The sequence below is a fragment of the Misgurnus anguillicaudatus genome, chromosome 14, assembly GCF_027580225.2.
Source record: "Misgurnus anguillicaudatus chromosome 14, ASM2758022v2, whole genome shotgun sequence".
NCBI classification, from domain to species: Eukaryota; Metazoa; Chordata; class Actinopteri; order Cypriniformes; family Cobitidae; genus Misgurnus; species Misgurnus anguillicaudatus.
Window position 1 is genome coordinate 28,526,019 of NC_073350.2, and position 22,214 is coordinate 28,548,232.

At 38.5% G+C, this 22,214-nt stretch overlaps 1 protein-coding gene across 1 annotated transcript; it reads left to right on the forward strand.

Moving 5' to 3' along the window:
• Window positions 1–9,592: 9,592 nt before the first annotated feature.
• LOC129428202 (netrin-4) lies at window positions 9,593–21,038 on the forward strand. The gene is made up of 10 exons (XM_073876193.1): window positions 9,593–10,236; window positions 11,610–12,055; window positions 12,321–12,644; window positions 15,522–15,644; window positions 16,073–16,265; window positions 16,404–16,614; window positions 16,749–16,876; window positions 19,430–19,498; window positions 19,615–19,785; window positions 20,394–21,038. The coding sequence occupies exons 1-10, from the start codon at window positions 10,164–10,166 to the stop codon at window positions 20,528–20,530; spliced, it is 1,875 nt and encodes a 624-aa protein (XP_073732294.1). The 5' UTR covers window positions 9,593–10,163; the 3' UTR covers window positions 20,531–21,038.
• The last annotated feature ends 1,176 nt before the right edge of the window (window positions 21,039–22,214 follow it).

The window sequence follows — 22,214 nt, forward strand, 5'->3', positions numbered from 1 at the left end:
AAAACAGACAGATACACTGTTTTCGTTATCGCTTCTGTACTATTTGTTAAAGATTTTGCCTTTCGGTTTTGTATATAAGCTGGTCTCTTATCTCAATGATTTCAATGTTGTTATCACTACAACTGTGTTGTGGACAAAGTTATCGAGATGGTTATGGTTGTGAATAGATCTTTATTTTTCTATTAATGGCTTAATTTTTTTGGTTAAACTTGTAAAATCAAATTCTCATCCATCTCTTATTTTCCACCTTGTATCTCCTTTTTCTATCTTTATTCCACAGGCGGTTGTGGGTGTCACGCCTGCTTGAGTGTGACTCTTATTTTGCCATAATGAATGCAACATGTGCTTCTAACTTTAGCCGCTCATGATACCCAGATGTTGATTTTAAAGAGGAGCAGAGGTGAGGCCCACATCACAGTCACATAGCTAAAGAGCCATGAAGTCGTCTATATCTTGAGATCAGATCCTCGTTTTTTAGACCAGTGGACAGTGTTTTATCTCTCTTAGCAAACAGATCAGATTTCAAAAAGTGTGGCTAATATTCAGCAGCCGATGTAAAGCGAAAAGACATAGTTTGCTTCTGTTTAACTTGTTTTATGATACGTAACACTTGCACAAATTATCTTTCCAAAAAAACATGCTAAAAATTCAGCAGATTATTTTATTTTTGCGTACTGATGAGCGTGAACGATGCAACGCAAAGGTCATGGATTTGGTCCCAGAATAAAAGGTACAAAAGCTATCATTGTGGTGAAACACTTTTAAAAAGTACATATTTTTACTTAAAGGGTGCATATTAGTACCTCAAAGGCACGTACAGTATTTGTACTTCAAAGGAACATATTGGTACCTAAATGACCTGTTAAAAGGTTACTGTCCTAGTGAAAGCTTTGTACCTTTTTACAGGTGGAGGGAACACACATACTGATAAAAGAAATGTATAAAACTGAACACACTGTAAGTCACTTTAAAAGTGTCTGCCAAATGAATAAATGTGAATTGTGTATACCACAGCAATACACAAGGACAATGGCTAATTGGTTAAACATGTTGCCTTGAGGAAGTCTCATATATTGTTTTGAGATTTAAACAGCCCTGCAGCTGTGCACGACGATCATCTGTTCTATTTAATGGGTGAAATGTATACACCATCAGGGCACAGAGTGCCATATTAACACCGTAGGATTGCAAATGTGTGTGTTTATGAGAGAATGAACCGTAGCCAAAAATGGTGTTGCTTACCCCAGACGGCTAGACCAGGGGGGCTTAGTGGCTTTAATGGTGACCCGCAGGATAGGGGTCAGGTAAGATCATGGGCGGATACCGGTGTGCATGTGGTTATAAAAGAGAAATGTTTTACTTGGAGGTAAAGACAATTGATTTCACTTATTGATTTGATTTGAGACTTATTTCAATCTTTGATGTCAATATTAAAGATATCAAGGTTAAATTTTCACAAACTGTTCTTTACATTATGTTGGGGAAATTTACTTTTAAAAGTAATGCATTACAATATTAAAGGCAGGATAGGCAGGAATTATCAAAAAACTTTTTTACAAATTTGTTTAAACCGTCTTTATATACCAATACATAAGTAAAATGTAAGTACTCTGAAAAAGACAGTATAAAACTTGAGTGTCTGTAGACCTTTCATGACTGTTTTAAACTAATTATTTCCATTCGGGACGAAACAAATGATTGGCTTGTGCAATGTCACTCTCTCTCACGACCATGGCTACCACCCCTGTTGCTATAGGATCTGCCCACACATGCGCACACCTGATTAATTTGACTTGCACGAGGCACTCTAGGAAGAGCAAAAGTACGGCAGAGAAAGAGCATTCAGAACTCACAGTACCTGCATATCCAGTCAACGAAGGCAAACAAGGCAAAAAAAGGAATAAACGAAGAAACGCAAAAGTTTCACGTAAGCACGCGATAGTTTCATGTCCGCACGCGAAACTAAATTCGATAGTTTCACGTGCGCACTTGATAGTCTCACGTGCGCACTCGATAGTCTCACGTGCGCACGCAAAACTAATCTTTATTTAATTTTTGCTCCATGTCCCCTAAGGGGCTCCGTAGAACAGTAACTTGCATTACTTTTTTAAAAAAGTAACTCAAATATTAATGTGTACATTTATAAAGTAATGCGTTACTTTACTCGTACTACTTTACATACTGCGTGTTACTTGTAATGCTATACCCCCAACACTGATGTAGGATCATTTTATGTAAAAAAAACAAAAAAACATAAACCACAAAAATGACTTTAGCTGGGTATACTTTTAACAGACTGGGTTACCTTTTCTTCTGACACTGTATATACGTGAATACATTGCAAAGCATATAGAGTTAAATAGCTTTAGTCTATTATAGATGACCCACTTCAGGAGGCATTGTTTACAGCACAGACCTGTACATTAATATCCCGCAGAGACTATTCAGAAAACCGGTAGCCTGCAGTAGTTGGATATATAAACACACCCTCAACGATAAGACTTGGAAATTGCTAAATCCCTCAGTAAGCACTTGAATTATTTACTTTCTGCACCCCTATGAAGGATGTGGGGTGTGTGTTTTTGCGTGCCTCTACAGACCTCCGTAATTGTGGGAAGCTTTACCCCGCTTAAATAAAATGTGGTTTCAGCTGCGTCATTGCGACAGGGCATGACCAAACCTCTTCAATCGAAACCGCCCCTCTTAAAATTCCTCTCATTCCTGCTTCTTAAGACCTAATAATGTTGAAATTAAATGGATTTGGAACGGCGGGCCATGTGTGAGTGTTTACGCGCAACGAATCCCATTATATACAAACATGCACATGCGTGCTCGCCCATTTGCACATGCATAAACTGCGACATGAGCTACTGGATGGAATGGTTATGTATACAAACAATGGACGCAGAAAAACATTTGCTACCCTTGATACAGTATACATACGGTTGCATTGGCATCTTTGCATGTTCCAGGGCTTTGGACTGTCATAGTCGTTCATCTGGCCTCTATCATCACCCGCTCTGACAACTTAATCTCACTCATTTATTCTCAGATCAAAGCACAAACTGCAATTTAAACCTATTACCCACATACTGTATAAAAACATTTGCATGCTGTGTTCCGATGCAACGAACACACACACAAATGTTTGCATAAAGACATGCAAGGACCAACACGAGCCCACAACCACAGTATAGGATAATCAAAGCATGCATTCATATAACACAATTTTTTTATATTATGCACAATTATAATGGCTTAAATAGGTCAGTGACTATAAACCATCCAGTTAATGGCACAAACAAAGCAAATTCTGTCTATTAAAGTTTTTTATTCAATGCAATGTGAAGGATACACACAGCTGTTTGGTAATGCATAATTTCATCCATCCCTCATTATTACATGTGGGTTTTCTTTTATACGGCACCAGTATAAACAATCTTCTAATGTGCCTGAATGTAAATCAGTGCCAAAATTGCTTGGCAATCTTGAACGCTTTAAAATCTGATGGTCGGATGATGGAAATTGCTGTAATGAATGAGGATTGTTTATTGACATTTGTTACTGATGGCAGGGTTGCTTACAAAAAATACCCTGAGAAATACAGCTTTTTGTATTCACCGCAGTAATTTTTGCTTATTGAGTAAAAAACAGACACGCACACACCGGAAAGAACTTTTCACATTTGCATTTATGCATTTGGCAGATGCTTTTATCCAAAGTGACTTACGGTGCAATACGTAGTACAAGCTATACGTTTTTTCAAACCCATGACTTTTTGCGCAGCTAACGCATACTGTAGCATTCTGGTTTTGTCATTTCCATTTTAAACCTGGAGAGAAATATTTTAGCACTGTTGCCCAGCAACACATAGCCATATAGTTTTGTGAAAATATTTTAATGAGCTCTTGAAAAGCTTTATTGGGTGGCGGCTGGTTCAGTCCCACATCTTATATAAGCCACAATTCCCATAAACTCAATTAACTTCGCTAAAATGAGCATGCAAATATAGATCGCTTACACATAGCTTTGTACAAGCACCAGCTTTCCCTTATCTTCCCGTAAGGGTGGATTACTCAACCACAAATCAGGCTCAACAAACCAAACTATTCAGTTAATGATTCACAGAAGTGCAGTTGATCTGTTATCAAATGCACAGAGATTGTTTCTTCTGTGAAATCAGATAAATGATGCTAACAAGGTGTTGTCCATTTATCTCTAGTATCTCTAAATTTTATTTTGTTCTGTTTTTGACATTCACTGTAAACCAGACACGCCTCCAAAATGAAACTTAAGACACTGCAGTTGCTTTGTTATCTAATGCACGATGCTTCATTCGTAATGGGCAAAGACTGGACAACATCTACAGACTGTCAGATTTCATTACATATGCAGTCAGCAGCAGAAAGCAAAAGGCTTTTTAGGATGTGTCTTCTGAAACTGGCAGCAGTTTTAAATTATGTATCAATATGTTCATGACAAGAGCCAAAAACATTTAGCTGACTATTTTTGGTTTTAATTTCTACCTACATCCAACATCAAGGCTCTTGTAATTGCTCAAAGACACATTTACACACACAATAATTTATTTCAGCTTTCCTTTGATTCTGTCGAATAATTGATAACCGCCAAATCAAACATGCAATTCTTGCAATTTCCGCATATGGATGTAGTAAATATTAATAGCTCGCAGCGAAATCACCATAATTTCCAATAAAGGTGGATATTTTACATGCAGTTTGCAGGGTGCATGGCGAAAAAGCCTACGGCGGGTGAGATGTGACGTTTGAAGATAAAGGTTTGCTTTTTGACTTTTTTTATGAAATGGATGGAAGCCAGATGCTGTACTGAGTGTTGGGGAGAAGGAAAGCATGAATGAAAGCATGGAGGATAAGAGACTGTGGAGTAAAAATGAAAGGCTCAGATGCAAAAGCAACTAAAAACCACCTATAAAAATTAGATAATGTTATTGACCCAATGCTTTTGGCGCGTATTATTCCTTCATCAAATACTCTCGCTTCAAATTCCCTTAATCTTGGCCTAAGGCCTTTTGGAAATACCAGTTTGTTGGCAAAATCCATTAAACCCCATTATGATTTTTCAGCAAAGTCCCTTAAAGTGCACCTATTTCATTGCTAAAACAACTTTATTTTGTGTATTTGGTATAATACAATGTGTTTGCGTGGTTTGTGGTTCTTGTCTATGTCAACAAGCCCAGGAAGTAAACTGTTGCCTACAATCCTTGTGTTTGTCGTAGTCCAAGAAAAGAGATTTTTGCATATCTTTAACATGTACTAATACACACCAAAGGAAATGTAAAAATGTGAATCGGACTATAGTTGCTCTTTAAGTGCATGGAAAAAGAATTGGATGAACGATGGTGCATGTACGTCAAGGTATATAATGAGTGCCCGGTTGCATGAAAGTCCTTAAGCTAAGAAATCCCTTAAATATAAGGTTAAGGGTGCCCTTAATAAAAAATGGGTTGCAAGAAAAACCCTTAAGTGAACCTTAAGGCTGTCAATAAGTATTTACCCTTAAATGCTAAAGTATTACCTTAAGTTCTGCTATGCATTGCAACAAAGTCCTTAAATCACATTTTCCCTTAAAAACTTAAGGGACTATAACAGGTCCCTTAACGTCACACGCGATGGCTGATTTTATGGTTATTTAAGAAAATGAAGTACCAATGCGCATTTCTAACCATCGAAATAATCCCTAGAGAAAAAGATGCGCATTTATTAGGAGATTAGCGGTTTGATCGTCCGTCAATCTAAAGTGTTTCCAGTTTGAATTACTTTGAGGTTTTATACACGCAGCACTTTACCCTCTGTTATTTGCGATGTTTCATTGTACACAAATCCGCCGTCTGTTGAGCTGCGTGCGTTGATTTGTTACCGCTGTGAGATTTTGTAACTATAGCAACCGCGTCTCCGCTGCCGTGTTTTGGAAGAGACTACCGTAAAATACTTAGTATAAACACTTAGGTAAGGGTGACAGTTAAGACCTTTGTTGCAACGCTCTTAAATAAATCCCTTACCTCAGGGATTTTTTCTCCCTCAGGGAAACCCTCACTTAAGGAGTTTCATGCAACCGGGCACAGAAGTTTTATACAAAAATATTAGGATATTGACCAAATGTCTTTTATCTTTATTTAGAGACAGTGAGGAGTGACTGCAGACTTTTTTGAAGTGGAGATTTTTGCATGCACTTGTGTTACATACCATTGAAATGACCAAAGTGACATTTGTGAAAATAAGGCATTTCACTTACTAATAAAAACCCTTTTCATTGACATTAAAGTGAAACATAATAGCTTGATAAAAAATGCTCATTTACAAGAAAACAGACGCACTTTAAAGGGACATTCCACTTTTTTTGAAAATATGATTTTTACCGTTTTGGAATCCATTAAGCTGATCTCCGGGTCTGGCGCTAACACTTTTAGCATAGCTTAGCACAATCCATTGAATCGGATTAGACCATTAGCATCGCGCTAAGACCGATGGAAAATGCGATTTTCTAGGCAGATATGGCTAGGAACTATACTCATTCTGTCATTCTGGCGTAATAATCAAGGACTTTGTTGATGTAACATGGCTGCAGCAGGCGTAGCGATATTACGCACTGACCAAAAATAGTCCCCTTGGTTACTTTCAATAGCAGGGGACTATTTTCGGTTAGTGCGTAATATTACTTTGGTTATTTTTTAGCGCGATGCTAATGATCTAATCAGATTCAATGGATTGTGCTAACCTATGCTAAAAGTGGTAGCGCCAGACCCGGAGATCAGCTGAATGGAGCATATTTTCAAAAAAAGTGGAATGTCCCTTTAAACTCTTTAAGAAAAAAACTGAATCAAATTCAGGACAACAAGGAAGGCAAGCAGAAACATATACACAAAGTGCTATATTTTACAGATCAGAATAAAGTAATAATGTCTGTTAAAGGAATAGTCTACTCATTTTCAGTGTTGAACTATGTTATTGCCTTGACTGGGAGTTGTTGATGCATCCCTCTGGTATCTGTGTGCGTGCACGTGGGCGCTGGGGCGCGCTGCGACGCTTCGATGGCATTTGGCTTGGCCCCATTCATTCGGTGGTGCCAAACGGAGATGGAGTTGGAAGTGGCCAAACGCATCAGCGTTTTTCCTATTTGGGACGAGTGGTTGTACGAGCAAGTTTGGTGGTACAGGGTAGGGCGTAGCGCTTTTCCAAGCGGATTTAAAAGAGGAACTATGTTTTATGGCGTAATAGCACTTATAGTACTTAGTACTACGACTCGCCTGAAAAGTCCGCTCCCCTTCTCCCTCTCATAATGGGAGAGGGAGGGTGTTACTGCGCCGAGTCGAAGTACTCCCAAAAGTGCTATTACCCCATACAATCCGCTTAGAAAAGCGCTACGTTTTATTTTGTACACTGAAAAAAATGATTCATTGAATTTGGTCAATTTTTTTAGGGTGGGTGGTTGCAATCAATTTGTTTAAGCTACATTTAAACAAAAAGATTAGTAACGTAAAATAAAATATAAAACTTTTGTTTAAATGTAGCTTAAGTGGGTTGATTGCAACCACTTACCTTGAAGGAATTTATTAAATTCAATGAATCATTTTTTTCAGTGTACCACCAAACTTGCTCGTATTACTACTCGTCTTAAATAGGAAAAACGTTGATGTGTTTGGTCACTTCTAACTTTATCTCTGTTTGATACCATTGAATGAATGGGGTTAAGCTAAATGCTATCGAAGTGTCGCAGCGCGCTCCAGCGCTTACGTGCACGCACACAGATGATAGAGGGATGTATCAACAATTCTTAGTTAAGGTAATACTATAGTTTAATATTGAAAATGAGTAGACTATTTCTTTAATGTTATATATATCAACATTATAGCATCATTTTGTATGACATTACAGTAGTAACATTTCTGTGACCCTGATGGAATAGCTTGAACAGAGGCAATATGAGCCTCTCTGAAATATTAAATCATGTTTAAACCTGCAAAATGAATTTTTTAATGAAAATTTTTTAATGTTTATATGTGGATTTGAGGATTTGATCTTTGATTCGTTCATAAGGTTGCAGGTGAAGACAATCCATCAAAGCCTAGTAAAGTTCAAACGAGCACCAACAAAAATAAAACGGGGCTCGCTGGAATTTCGCACATATTGTAAACAGCTTTTACTGTATGTGGCTATAAAACACCAAACACCATGAAACCAAAGACTTCATTTGAGTTTTTTTTTAAATAATTGGATGTGGTTTTGAAATATATTTTTACCATCAGTGCCATACATTTCTCTTTTACAACACAGACCTTTTTAATTTTAATTTAAGGATTAATTATGTCTGTTATAGCCTATAAGTTGAACAAAACAATATCTTCATTGTCTCTATTTGTGAACAACAGTTTTGGCAGAAACAAAAAAAATAATAATTTGTACTTAACGGCTTTAGTGAATACAGTCAAACATCTAACATTTTTTCATCTGAAATGCAAAACAAAGGCAAGTAAGCATTCAGCCATGTTATGTCGCCACAGGGGGGAATTTTTGTCCATTTTAAACAGGATTAAACGCTTGCCAGGTTAACTGATTTGTTTAAATTTTTACCATCTTATGAATATTTGATGAAACGGGACAGAGTTCATAACTGGACTGTGCCATCTGACCATGACATCATCAAGCAGGTGCCAGTCAGTTGGTGATTCTGAACTTCAGCCAGATTTCTTTTGTGTTTTATGTTGGCTCATGTTTTATGTCATTGGGGAAAACATGCTTTAAACATGTGACATGTCCTACAGTACCTTACCTCATGTCACAGTAACCATCTTTAGGATATTTATGGACGTATTTCAGTTTCCTTTAATGAAACATCAAAGCCACACATGACCAAAAGAAAAGTACTGTAGTTCAAAACAAGAGGGTACATAAAATACCTTCCTTCACCCCATTAAGGAGAGCAGGTCTCAAGTGCTCTGTTATATGCAGTTTCTGGAATTCTCTGTGGCTGGATTGCATTAACTTTGTTCTTCAGTACCAGCAAATCTATAAACTTACTCATGCGATCGTGTAATCCCCACGCAAACTAGAAAATGTGTATATGAAAATGTATGTTTATTTATTTCATGTAAATAAATTGAATTAAAAATGGTTAATATTATTTTAAAATGGATGAAATGGATCAAATAAAGAGGAAAAAGCAACCAATGAAAGCCCAGAATAGATGGCAATCTTAAGGTGGGACCTCAACAAGCTGGGTGAAAAATACAAAGAGATAGAGATACTGTAACTGCAATGTGCTTTGGATTAAAGCGTCTGTTAAATGTGTCAAAGTATTTTTTTTACAAATTGTATGCAGCTAATTTGAAGATGCTATGTGGATAATATAATGAGTAAATGACCATAAGCATTTGATATCATGATAATCTATTTTCAATTATTAATAATAAATGACATTAAAGAGTTGTTATCTATTAAATGGGTTTATATATTTTTTGTCTTTATTTAAACTTTTGTTTTTTTTAGATTGGTGTTCATAACAACATAATGAAAATTGCTCAGTTGTTCATAACAATGGGACTCATACAGGTTTGTAATTTAAACACTTTTACTGCACTACTGTAGTATTTCAATGTGGGGCAGTGGAGAGTCTATTAAATGCCTCACTTTTAGTTCAGCACACAGTCATTCATGCCTGGAGAGCGCGCATTACGCACGGGAGTCGCAGCGACGCACACACGTTCCCAATGTGTTTTTGGGTTTTCATATTTCTCTCTTGGCTTCCCAGAGGTAAGGAACATCACGTCCAACCACAGAAAACACAAGGATGAACTATTTTCATCTAAATGCGCAAAGACGGCAATGTTCAAGTGAAGAAGCCTGGATTTTGGACAGGTGTATTTAAAAGCGCATCCCATCATCAGCATCAGAAATTTTCTTGTTGACAAACTGAAAATGGATTACCAATAGCCGGATGTTATTAATCTACATTTACAGTACATTTAAGACGCTTTTACAAGAAAACAAAAGTGAGGAGTACAACAAAGCGATCCATAAACGAGGCAATAACACGAGCACAGATGTTGAAAGACCATGCGCATAAATAAATGATGCACTGGGACTCGGATGCTTCCGGATGAACATCTCGTCTAAAGACTGTTGAGCATGAATCCTCTGTTTGTGATGCTGCTATTGAAGTGCGTATTTTTATTTCCTGGGTTTGTGCAAGGCTTCACAGGTAAGGTTTTCTTGTTTAAATCTTAATTGAAATATTATTTTAAAAAGTTATTGATTACATATTGCGTAACAGATCATTATTGAATGTACATTTGAATAGGATGTCATTTATGCATTCATATTTTACGTAAGTTTGTTAGTAGAATAATTTGTAATAGGAGTTACATTAATAGTTTAATCAATTAAATAATAATAATAATAGACTTTCAGATTTATAAACATATAATTTTATTTTTCCTCAAAGAACTATTCAGTCAAAGGTCCTGTGGATGTTAAAGGTCCTTTTGTGAATCATACAGACAAAGATGCTTTAAGAAATCGTTATTTTAAAGGGATAGTCACCCAAAAATGAAAATGATGTCATTAATGACTCACCCTCATGTCATTCCAAACTCGTAAGACCTCCGTTCATCTTCAGAACACAGTTTAAGATGTTTTATATTTAGTCTGAGAGCTTGTTGACCCTTCATTGAAAATCTATGTACAGTATACTGTCTATGTGACATCAGTGGGTCAGTTAGAATGTGTTGAAGCATCGAAAATACATTTTGGTCCAAAAATTATGACTTTATTCAGCATTGTCTTCTCTTCCGCTTCTGTTGTGAAGCGCATGCGCGAGACTAAAGTCACGTGACTGCAGTGACGCGGATGACGTGTGTTATCTTCAGGCATGTTTGTGATTTTTTTTCATACTTACAGCGTGCGTCTCCCTCAGACTGTAAACGAAGCCCGGGCGCACAAAAAAACAACAACAAAAAAACACGGCTGGGGCGCACCAGATAACACGTCAGCCGCGTCATACGTCAGAGAAGAATGACGTGGAAGAGAAGACATTGCTGAATAAAGTTGTAATTTTTGTTATTTTTGGACCAAAATGTATTTTCGATGCTTCAACACATTCTAACTGACCCACTGATGTCACATGGACTACTTAGATGATGTTTTGTTTACCTTTCTGGACATGGAAAGTATACCGTACATAGATTTTCAATGAAGGGTCAACAAGCTCTCGGACTAAATATAAAACATCTTAAACTGTGTTCCGAAGATGAACGGAGGTCTTACAAGTTTAGAACGACATGAGGGTGAGTCATTAATGACATTATTTTTTATTTTGGGTGAACTATCCCTTTAAAGAGCTTATTTGCGAGAAGCAACTTTTATTAGACAATAGTTAAAAGTGCAAATGCTGCAGTGTTGTCTATGTATGTGGTTCGATCCAGAGATTGGTTCAGTGAAAGTCCTATAAGATGGCTGTCAAACATTGTGACGTGTCAGAACCTGACTGTAGTGTTTACATTTCATCTTCGTTTCCTGCAGTGCTTGTAAATTTATGTGAATGTGTATGGATTTCCTTGTCCTTTTTTAATACAGAGTCCAGATGTGTTGGCCGCGCCTGCAGCCCTCCTATGGGTAACTTGGCTATTGGCAGGACCCTCTTCACGCTCTTCAACTCTTCCTGCTCGCCGACTCAGCCACGCTGTGTAGCAGAGCTCCATCCTCCTGCCATGATGGCAGATGACCCATTTCTTCATCCAGATACCTGGTGGGCTTCTGTGGCGACCGCTGGAGAAAAGGAAGAAATTCGGCTTGACTTGGAGTCACGGTTCTGCCTGAGCCATGTCGTGATGTTGTTTCGTTCCCCACGTCCTGCTGCCATGAGGCTGGAATGCTCGCGGGACTTCGGTCAGACGTGGGAAACTTTAAAACTGTTTGCCAGGAACTGCAGTGAGATGTTTGGAGTCCCTGACGATGTGAGCCAACCAGGAGCTCTGTGCACATCCAGGTATTCCAGTGTGCTCCCATGCAGCAGAGGAGAGGTACGGAGAAAGAAACCTTGTGGTCTCCACCACAAAACACCTCATTCATTTTTGTGATTGATTGTTTTCTACATAAAATCATCCTTTAGATAATGTAAAGAACATTCTGTGAAAATATTATAACATTGAACATTTATAATATTGACATTAAAATAATTGAAATAATAGATTTGATGCTCCTAATCTCATATTTGTTTAACTTTAAACTCTGATCTGTCCGATGCTCCTTATAAAATCATGATGGAATGTTTTAATTGTTTTCCAGATCATATTCCGTTCCATAGGATTAGGAAGTGGGATTGTTGATCCTTACAGTCCCGAAGCTCTGTCCCGACTGACCCTGACTAACCTGCGAATACAGTTTCTGAAGTCTCAGCATTGTCTAGTCTCTAAAAGCCAGCGGAGTGTCCAGGATCCCACATTTTTACCCAAAATGCAAAGCAGGTCACTCACAGCTAGCTCAGATCAAGATTCATCTCCTTTTGCTATCTACTCTCTTGTGGCTAAAGGGACGTGTTTGTGTCATGGTCATGCTGAACACTGCCTTCCTAAAAATGAAGGACAAGACAGCTTGCAAGACGGCAATATGGTAAGTTTATGATGGAATTAATAGACAGGCAGATGCACAACCACCTATTAAATGCATAATTATGAGAATTACATTTGGCAGACAAGTGAATAATCTATACCTTGTACATTAAGTGCACACGCCTTCCATAGGAATCAAACCCGTGACCATGACTAAAGTCCCTTTAGGGAAGTTGTGCCACTAGGCGACCATGCTTGCAATGCCTCCGGGCAGTTATTTCAGTCATGCAAGACTAAAGTCCTATCTACTTGAATGGGGACAGACAGAAATCTCTAAAATTGCAACAAATTAAACAACATATTTTGACTAACAATTAAACCTGACATCAACTGTACTATAACCTTTATTTTTTAAGCTCAAATGATGCTAAAAACTACTTTATTCAAAGCCCCTCCCCCAGAGAATCATCAGTCTTTCTTTACCGATTGATGATTGGTGGTTCTGGCTAGATGGGATACAGCTATGGCCAAATCTCGCGAGATGTTGGGTCTAGTGTTAGGTTTGGGGGTAGGATTAGGATGAAAACAACGGTTTTTGGGTTAGGTTTTGGCTAGATTGGATATAGCTACGGCCTAACTCCTGTGAAATCTTGGGTTTAGGGTTAGGTTTGGGGGTAGGATTAAGATAAAAACAGCGCTCATCCTGGGAGATTTCACGAGATTTTGGCCACAGGTGTATCCCTTCTAGCCACAACCATTATTGGTTCTGGTAAGGGTTAGGTTTAGGTTTGGGGGTAGGATTAGGATAAAATCAGGGTTTATCCAGTGAAATTTGAATGAGATTTTGGCATAGCTGTATCCCTTTTAGCCACAACCATGATTGGTTCTGGTAGGGCTAGGGTTTAGGTTTGGGGGTAGGATTAGGATAAAAACAGCGCTCATCCTGGGAGATTTCCAAGATTTGGTCCATAGCTGTATCCCTTCTAGCCACAACCATGATTGGTTCTGGTAGGGCTAGGGTTTAGGTTTGGGGGTAGGATTAGGATAAAAACAGCGCTCATCCTGGGAGATTTCCAAGATTTGGTCCATAGCTGTATCCCTTCTAGCCACAACCATGATTGGTTCTGGTAGGGCTAGGTTCTAGGTTTGGGGTTAGGATTAGGATAAAAACAGCGCTCATCCTGGGAGATTTCCAAGATTTGGTCCATAGCTGTATTCTTTTTAGCCACAACCATGATTGGTTCTGATAGGGTTAGAGTTTAGGTTTGGGGGTAGGATTAGGATAAAATCAGCGCTTATCCAGTGAGATTTGAATGAGATTTTGGCATAGCTGTATCCCTTTTAGCCACAACCATGATTGGTTTTGGTAGGGCTAGGGTTTAGGTTTGGGGGTAGGATTAGGATAAAAACAGCGCTCATCCTGGGAGATTTCATACGATTTTGGCCATAGCTGTATTCCTTCTAGCCACAACCATGATTGGTTCTGGTACGGCTAGGTTCTAGGTTTGGGGTTGGATAAAAACAGCACTTATCCGGTGAGATTTTGGTCATAGCTGTATCCCTTCTAGTCACAACCATGATTGGTTCTGATAGGGATAGGGTTTAGATTTGGGGGTAGGATTAGGATAAAAACATCGCACATCCTGGGAGATTTCCAAGATTTGGTACATAGCTGTATTCTTTTCAGCCACAACCATGATTGGTTCTGGTAGGGCTAGGGTTTAGGTTTGGGGTTAGGATTAGGATAAAAACAGCGCTCATCCTGGGAGATTTCCAAGATTTGGTCCATAGCTGTATCCCTTCTAGCCACAATCATGATTGGTTCTGGTAGGGCTAGGTTTTAGGTTTGGGGTTGGGTAAAAACAGCGCTCATCCTGGGAGATTTCACAAGATTTTGGCCATAGCTGTATTCCTTCTAGCCACAACCATGATTGGTTCTGGTAGGGCTAGGGTTTGGTTTTAGGATAGGATAGGATTAGGATAAAAACAGCACTCATCCTGGGAGATGTCACGAGATTTTGGCCATAGCTGTATCCCTTCTAGCCACAACCATGATTGGTTCTGGTAGGGCTAGGGTTTAGGTTTGGAGGTAGGATTAGGATAAAAACAGCGCTCATCCTAGGAAATTTCATGAGATTTTGGCCATAGCTGTATCCCTTCTAGCCACAACCATGATTGGTTCTGGTAGGGCTAGGTTCTAGGTTTGGGGTTGGATAGAAACAGCGCTTATCCGGCGAGATTTTGGTCATAGCTGTTTCCCTTCTAGCCACAACCATGATTGGTTCTGATAGGGCTAGGGTTTAGGTTTGGGGGTAGGATTAGGATAAAAACAGCGCTCATCCTGGGATATTTCCAAGTTTGGTCCATAGCTGTATCCCTTCTAGCCACAATCATGATTGTTCTGGTAGGGCTAGGTTTTAGGTTTGGGGTTGGATAAAAACAGCGCTCATCCTGGGAGATGTCACGAGATTTTGGCCATAGGTGTATCCCTTCTAGCCACAATCATGATTGGTTCTGGTAGGGCTAGGGTTTAGGTTTGGGGGTAGGTTAGGATAAAAACAGAGCTCATCTTGAGAGATTTTTTACAAGATTTTCGCCATAGCTGTATCCTTTCTAGCCACAACCATGATTGGATCTGGTAGGGTAAGGGCTTCGGGTTAGGTTTGGGGGTAGGACTATGAGGCGGCAATATTGAACGTTGCATTGCCTCCCATGTATAGTATTAGGTATGCTTAATCTTGTTATATCCCATGTCCTTGCCATGACGATGATAGCGCCACACTTTACCAGTTGAGCTACTGAAAGAAGTAATTGAGATTAATTCTGTTTTGTTTAACAAATATTTCAAGTATAGTCTTTCCTAGTCTGCACCTTGAGGCCGTAAATGGCCCGTTATATGTATCTTTAGTCTTTGTGGATTTATGTGGCTGGATTGCAGGTGTCTGGTGTGTGTGTGTGTACCCACCACACAGCTGGTGAACATTGCGAGAGGTGTGAGCCACTCTACAATGATCGACCCTGGAGAGCTGCCAACGGAAGCAGCGGTGAGAGCAACCCATGCCAGAGTAAGTGACTTTACTGTCCGAACAGGCTTGTCAGTCCTATGAATTAGGAAAACTGGAAAATAAGAAATCTTTCTCTCATCTCTTAATTGCAGTTAATCTATGCCCAGCACTAAAAAATATGAAGAGTTTGGTTCCAAAACGAGATAAATTGTCAAAACATAGTAATTATTGTGTTATCATGTTTTTATAGTGTTTTATTGTGCTACTTAGCTGTGCTACGTTTTTGTTAGGACGGCTTAAATCAATACAAACGAACTGCAAACAAAAAATAAAATTTGAAAAATAATCTCTTTTTGGAACCAAACTCTTTATATCTTTATGGACGGCAAACAATGAACTCTCCCAGCAATGGGTTAAAACAACCCAGCATTTTGGGTTGTTTCTCAAAGTTTTCCTCTTTCCGTACCTCTTTCTTCTATCTGTTCAGAAATGTGATTGTAATGGGCACGCAGAAAGCTGTCACTTCTCGCAGCGAGTGTGGCTGTCAACAGGGGGCAGTAGTGGTGGTATCTGTGACAACTGCCAGCATAACACCGTGGGTCGCCGGTGCCAGCGCTGCCGCCCCGGATTCCACCGTCACCCTGCCAGACCCCTCAACTCGCCACATGCTTGCATACGTAAGACATTCTGAAGGACATACAGTATATCAGAATGTAAAGGTTTAGGTTACAACAATATTACTTTTTTTTCATTTATAATCCTGCTTCGTTAGCAGTTTTACTTCACAGTGTAATTCAAAGGGCTTTCTATGGCAGGATGCTGGTGTGACCCAGTTGGCTCTGTGTCAGCGAGCAGCGAGACACCGTGGTGCCATCCCAGAAGTGGACAGTGTCACTGTAAACCCGGTGTGGGTGGCACCACCTGCAGTCATTGTGTCGCGGGGTACTGGGGCTTCGGAGAGGAAGGCTGCAAAGTTTGTGTGTGCCCTCTGACCTGTGACCCCATCACTGGTCATTGTCTAGACAGGTCAGAGTTTACATTAGCTGTTTGAAACTAAAAGTATAAGTATCTCCTCGTATTATTTTCACTGTCAGTTATTTGTCGCTTTGAATAATTTTTTATTTTTGGTTGTTTTCAGTTGTATTGTTTTCCTTTTACAGCAGAGGCAATGTCAAGCTTTACAATGTACGCATTGGTGGGAAAATTCCTGAACTGTCCCACTTTAAACCTCAAGAGGATGAGAGGGTGTGGCCTAAAGAACTGGCCATCTCTGCACTGTACTACACAGGTGAGACGACTACAATAACAATACATTCCACAGCAACAAAGACTATTGTGAAACGTGGGAAACCACAGCAGTAAATTTAGGATCTGACTTGTCAAAGATGAGGCTTTTTATGTGACTCCTTCAAAACGTATAAGGCTTAAATGTTTAGCTGTGTAAACATAATGAGAGTGGATGAACCTCATGAAACCTCAGAAATGCAATGATCATAATTCAACTCAAAGTCAAAGAAAAGAAAAAAAAGAGATACATTTTTGCTAATTAAAATGAATTTTAGTTTTTTATGCATTGTTATTTTATAGTTTTGAAAATGGTATCACAATTAAAAAATGTATAATTTATAGCAAAGCAGTTTTTCCAACATCCATAGTAGTACAGGCAAAAAAACAATCATACTTTTATATTTATTGTGTTACCATCCTGTGTCAATTTTTTATACGATTTATATAGTAGCTGTACTCAATGTAAAAATAATTGTCTGTAGGATTGCAATATGAACCTTAATTTCATAATGCTATTAAGCAAATATGCTTGATTTTTATGTTATAGTCATGCAAAATTTGATCAATTTATTTGTGTCCATGGCACGAAATTTAGATTTTTTTTAGGTGCCTTGAGCACGAAATGTCTTTTTCGTGACACTCACACAAATTTCTAGGAATATTTTTTTGTGTCCCTGGCACGACTTTCTTTTTTGTTTCATTTTATGTATTGTTTTCTCATAGTGTTTTCCTATTTTCTTACCATTGTCACTTGGGGTTGGGGTTAGAATCACTTTCTGTTACATTTTTAGACATCGTAACCCAAACCCAAACTCCAGGCAGGAAAAGTTTTAAAAGTGGAAGAAAAACATGTAGAAACCAATACATAAAGTACATCCTAACCCAAACCCCAAATCTAACCCCAATCACAAGCGACAATTATTTAAAAATAGGGGGGGAAAAAGAGAAAACAATACGTAAAATGACATGATAAAGAAAGTCGTGCCACGGACACGGAAAACTATTTATAAGAAATTCGTGTCATGAAAAACATTTATGCTCAAGACACGTCAAAAAGTTGAATTTCGTGCCATGGACACAAATAAATTGATCAAATTTTGCGTGAATATTACACGACTTTCCATGAGATCATGTTGCGTAAATACTAACTTTTTAAAATAAATGTTAGTAAGAAGTTTAGTCAGAATGTTATAATAAATATTTTTATGCATTATTATCCAAAAATACACTCACCTAAAGGATTATTAGGAACACCTGTTCAATTTATCATTAATGCAATTATCTAATCAACCAATCACATGGCAGTTGCTTCAATGCATTTAGGGGTGTGGTCCTGGTCAAGACAATCTTCTGAACTCCAAACAGAATGTCAGAATGGGAAAGAAAGGTGATTTAAGTAATTTTGAGCGTGGCATGGTTGTTGGTGCCAGACGGGCCGGTCTGAGTGCTTAGTTACTGAGATTTTTGCCTACAACCATTTCTAGGGTTTACAAAGAATGGTGTAAAAAGGGAAAAACATCCAGTATGTGTCAGTCCTGTGGGCAAAAATGCCTTGTTGATGCTAGAGGTCAGAGGAGAATAGGCCGACTGATTCAAGCTGAGAGCAACTTTGACTGAAATAACCACTCGTTACAACTGAGGTATGCAGCAAAGCATTTGTGAAGCCACAACACGCACAACCTTGTGGCGGATGGGCTACAACAGCAGAAGACCCCACCTCCATTACAAATAGGAAAAAGAGGCTACAATTTGCACGAGCTCACCAAAATTGGACAGTTGAAGACTGGAAAAATGTTGCCTGGTCTGATGAGTCTCGATGTTCTGTTGAGTCAGAATTTTGCATAAACAGAATGAGAACATGGATCCATCATGCCTTGTTACCACTGTGCAGGCTGGTGGTGGTGGTGTAATGGTGTGGGGGATGTTTTCTTTTCACACTTTAGGCCCCTTAGTGCCAATTGGGCATCGTTTAAATGCCACGGCCTACCTGAGCATTGTTTCTGACCATGTCCATCCCTTATGACCACCATGTACCCATCCTCTGATGGCTACTTCCAGCAGGATAATGCACCATGTCACAAAGCTCGAATCATTTCAAATTGGTTTCTTGAACATGACAATGAGTTCACTGTACTAAAATGGCCCCCATAGTCACCAGATCTCAACCTAATAGGGCATCTTTGGGATGTGGTAGAATGGGTGCTTCGTGCCTTGGATGTGCACCCCACAAATCTCCATCAACTGCAAGATGGTATCCTACATATATATGCCAACATTTATAAAGAATGCTTTCAGCACCTTGTTGAATCAATGCCACGTAGAATTAAGGCAGTTGTGAAGGCGAAAGGGGGTCAAACACAGTATTAGTGTGGTGTTCCTAATAATCCTTTAGGTTAGTGTATATGACAAATCTATATGCACTAAATCACTAAATTCATGATCCAAAAATTTGCTGCTTTGCCTTTATACAAAATAAAATTTCTTAATTTTGTGTTTGATTATGGAGAAATATTTACGTTCAATTTATGTAAGTTATGTGTGTATTACTCTCTAGGGAAGTGTAGCTGTAAGGAGAAAAGGCTGAAAAGTGTGTCTGATCTTTGTAAGATGAAACACGCATACGGTAAGCTTGTAATGGATTTTTATTTCATGTTGATTCAGTGGACACTTATTTATTGAAGCTGTCTGAGACACATTTAATGCAGTAATAAGTGACTTTACTGTTTCTGATTGCTGTAGTGATCAACGCCAGCGTGTTATCCGCTCATGATAAGGGCACACACGCTGTTGTCCAGGTTAAAGTGAGGAAAGTGTTTCGTTCTGGAAAGCTGCCTCTTTCACAGGGCACGCACACACTGTACCCGCTCTCCTGGACCAGCCGGGGATGCACCTGCCCCATTCTTAACCCAGGTACAGCAGCTAAATGTCCCCAGTTACCTTTATTTATTAGAAATGCTTTTAAAGTAATTTTTCCATAAGCTGTATACCTAAAAATAATAATAGTACTTTTAATGTTTAAAGGCGGGGTGCATGATCTCTGAAAGCCATTGTTCACATTTGAAATCACCTAAACAAACACGCCCCTACCCTAATAGTATCTGGACCTTCTTTTGAAAGACCTGCCCCACACATACGCAGGCAACGATGTCGGTTAGTAGACACACCCCTTACTACTGATAATAGAAGTGTATAAGTGTGTTTTGGTACTCGCCCCAACTCCCTTTTCCAAAGTGTTTTTCAAAAATCATGCACCCCGCCTTTAAAGTATGCACATTATGTATGATGACATGACTAGCTAAATACCAACAAACTGTACTATATTTTTTATAAATGTATTGTATTGCACTTGTTCAATCTTTTCCATTGTGTATGGTAATGTTTGTTATGTCATGCAAACCAATTTCCTTAGATCTATCTATTGTATATCAGCAAAACCATGTTATCAATGCGCTATAGACAGTTGTAGATCACAGTAGATTTAGTTTAGTGACTTGCACCTCTCTTGTTTCTATCTTTAGGTGGAAATTATTTGCTGGCCGGTCCAGAAGAGGTTAAATCAGGGAGGCTATTGGTCACCATGCAGAGCCTGGTGGTGCCCTGGACCCCAACCCTGGGCTTTCAAGTTACAGAAGCACTGCACCAGGGCTGCCTTTGAGGCTCTTAACCCGAATGTAGCGAAACACTACTAAAACTTGAAAGCCTTGTTTAAAAAAAATGTGCCATCAGACCAAAGCACACAGCTGGAAAATATGAATTATCATGGATCAGATGGAACTGAGTAATGTGATCAATTACCAGATGACTGACTTGATATCAAGCACAACTGCTTTTCCTAGTGGCTGTTGTTTTGTGAACACTGCATTGGAAACAGATGGAGGAGGACAAACGGATCATCCCTCACAACCAGGCAAAACCACATATGATATTGTAGCCCATACCAGTGATCAAAGCAATGAAGACACCTCCAGAATGTACCATACGTTGCAAAAAAAAAATGATAACTGAGAAAGAAAAGTCAACTTATTGGAGCACACCAGCATACATATAAACTTTAATGGGCGGTTTCCTGGATAGGGTTTATATAAATTCAGGACTCTGCCTTAGTTACATTTGGACATTTAACTCATTCCCCGCCAGCAATTTTTTGAAAATGTTGTGATTTTTACAAAAGTTTCTTCTAAAAATATACATACAAATATATATCAAATGAAAGAATAGACCCTCTGCTTTCAAACAAACAATAAACAAACAAACAAAACGGAAAAAAATTATTATAACGGATATTAAAATATTTTTTCTCTGCTTATAAACTCTTAAATATGGGTATTTTTCTTATTTTTTTTCAAAAAGTTGAAATAATTAAAACATTTTTAAGGAATTTTGTTCAAGATCAGATTTAGAATGATTATCAAAACATACACAGAGTATAAAATTAGTAAATAATTTTTTGCTTCAGTTTTTTTATAAATTGGGTAAGTCCGCCATCTAGTGTATAATTGCGGTATGACAGATTATCATAAAACCTCATCAAGAACACGTTTTTTAATGCAAATGTTTTCTCTTAAAGGCGGCGTGCACAATGTTTGAAAAACGCTTTGAAAAAGGGAGTCGGGCTTACTACCAAAACACACTCAATCAGCAGTAAGGAGCGTGTCTACTAACCGACATCTTTGCCTGGGTTGCGTATGTGTGGGGCGGGTCTATCAAAAAAAGGTCCAGATTCTATTGGGGTAGGGGTGTGTTTGTTTAGGTGATTTCAATTTTAAATGTCAACATTGGCTTTCAAACATTGTGCACTCCGCCTTTAATTGACTAAATAACTTGTCAATGGCGGGGAAAGAGTTAAGTAGTTTTTACAAACAAACCTTACAAAAAACATTACTGGTGTGCATCTTGAGACAAAACAATGGGACAGGTATATATGTCAGTGCAAGATGTTTTTAAATTAAGGCAGCTCAAACATGCACTGGGACTAGGATAAACCCTGTCTGTGAAACTGCCCCTAAGTCATACTACTTTTTTATTTCATTGGGTTCAATATTTCTTTTTACATTACGACACCAGTTATAAGTAGCACTGGTTTATTTGTAGCAATAGCCAAAAATACATTATATAGGTCAAAATTATAAATTTATTATGCCAAAAATCATTAGGATATTAAGTGAAGATCACGTTCTATTTTTTTTTGGTAAATTTCCTACTGTAAATATATCAAAACTTTATTGTTCATTAGTAATATGTGTTGCTTAAAGGGATTGAAATTTTTTGTGTTGCGATTTTCTGGGCAGATGTGACTGGGAGCTATAATCTCGTTCTGGCGTGGTGGTCAGGGACTTTGC

Bases quoted from the DNA above. Each gene is read 5' to 3' on its own strand.
- LOC129428202 (XM_073876193.1), top strand. From the start codon at position 10,164: ATGAATCCTCTGTTTGTGATGCTGCTATTGAAGTGCGTATTTTTATTT. The intron at 12,056-12,320 runs GTACGGAGAAAG...ATTGTTTTCCAG, and splicing joins TCCCATGCAGCAGAGGAGAG to ATCATATTCCGTTCCATAGG. The intron at 16,877-19,429 runs GTGAGACGACTA...ATTACTCTCTAG, and splicing joins CTCTGCACTGTACTACACAG to GGAAGTGTAGCTGTAAGGAG.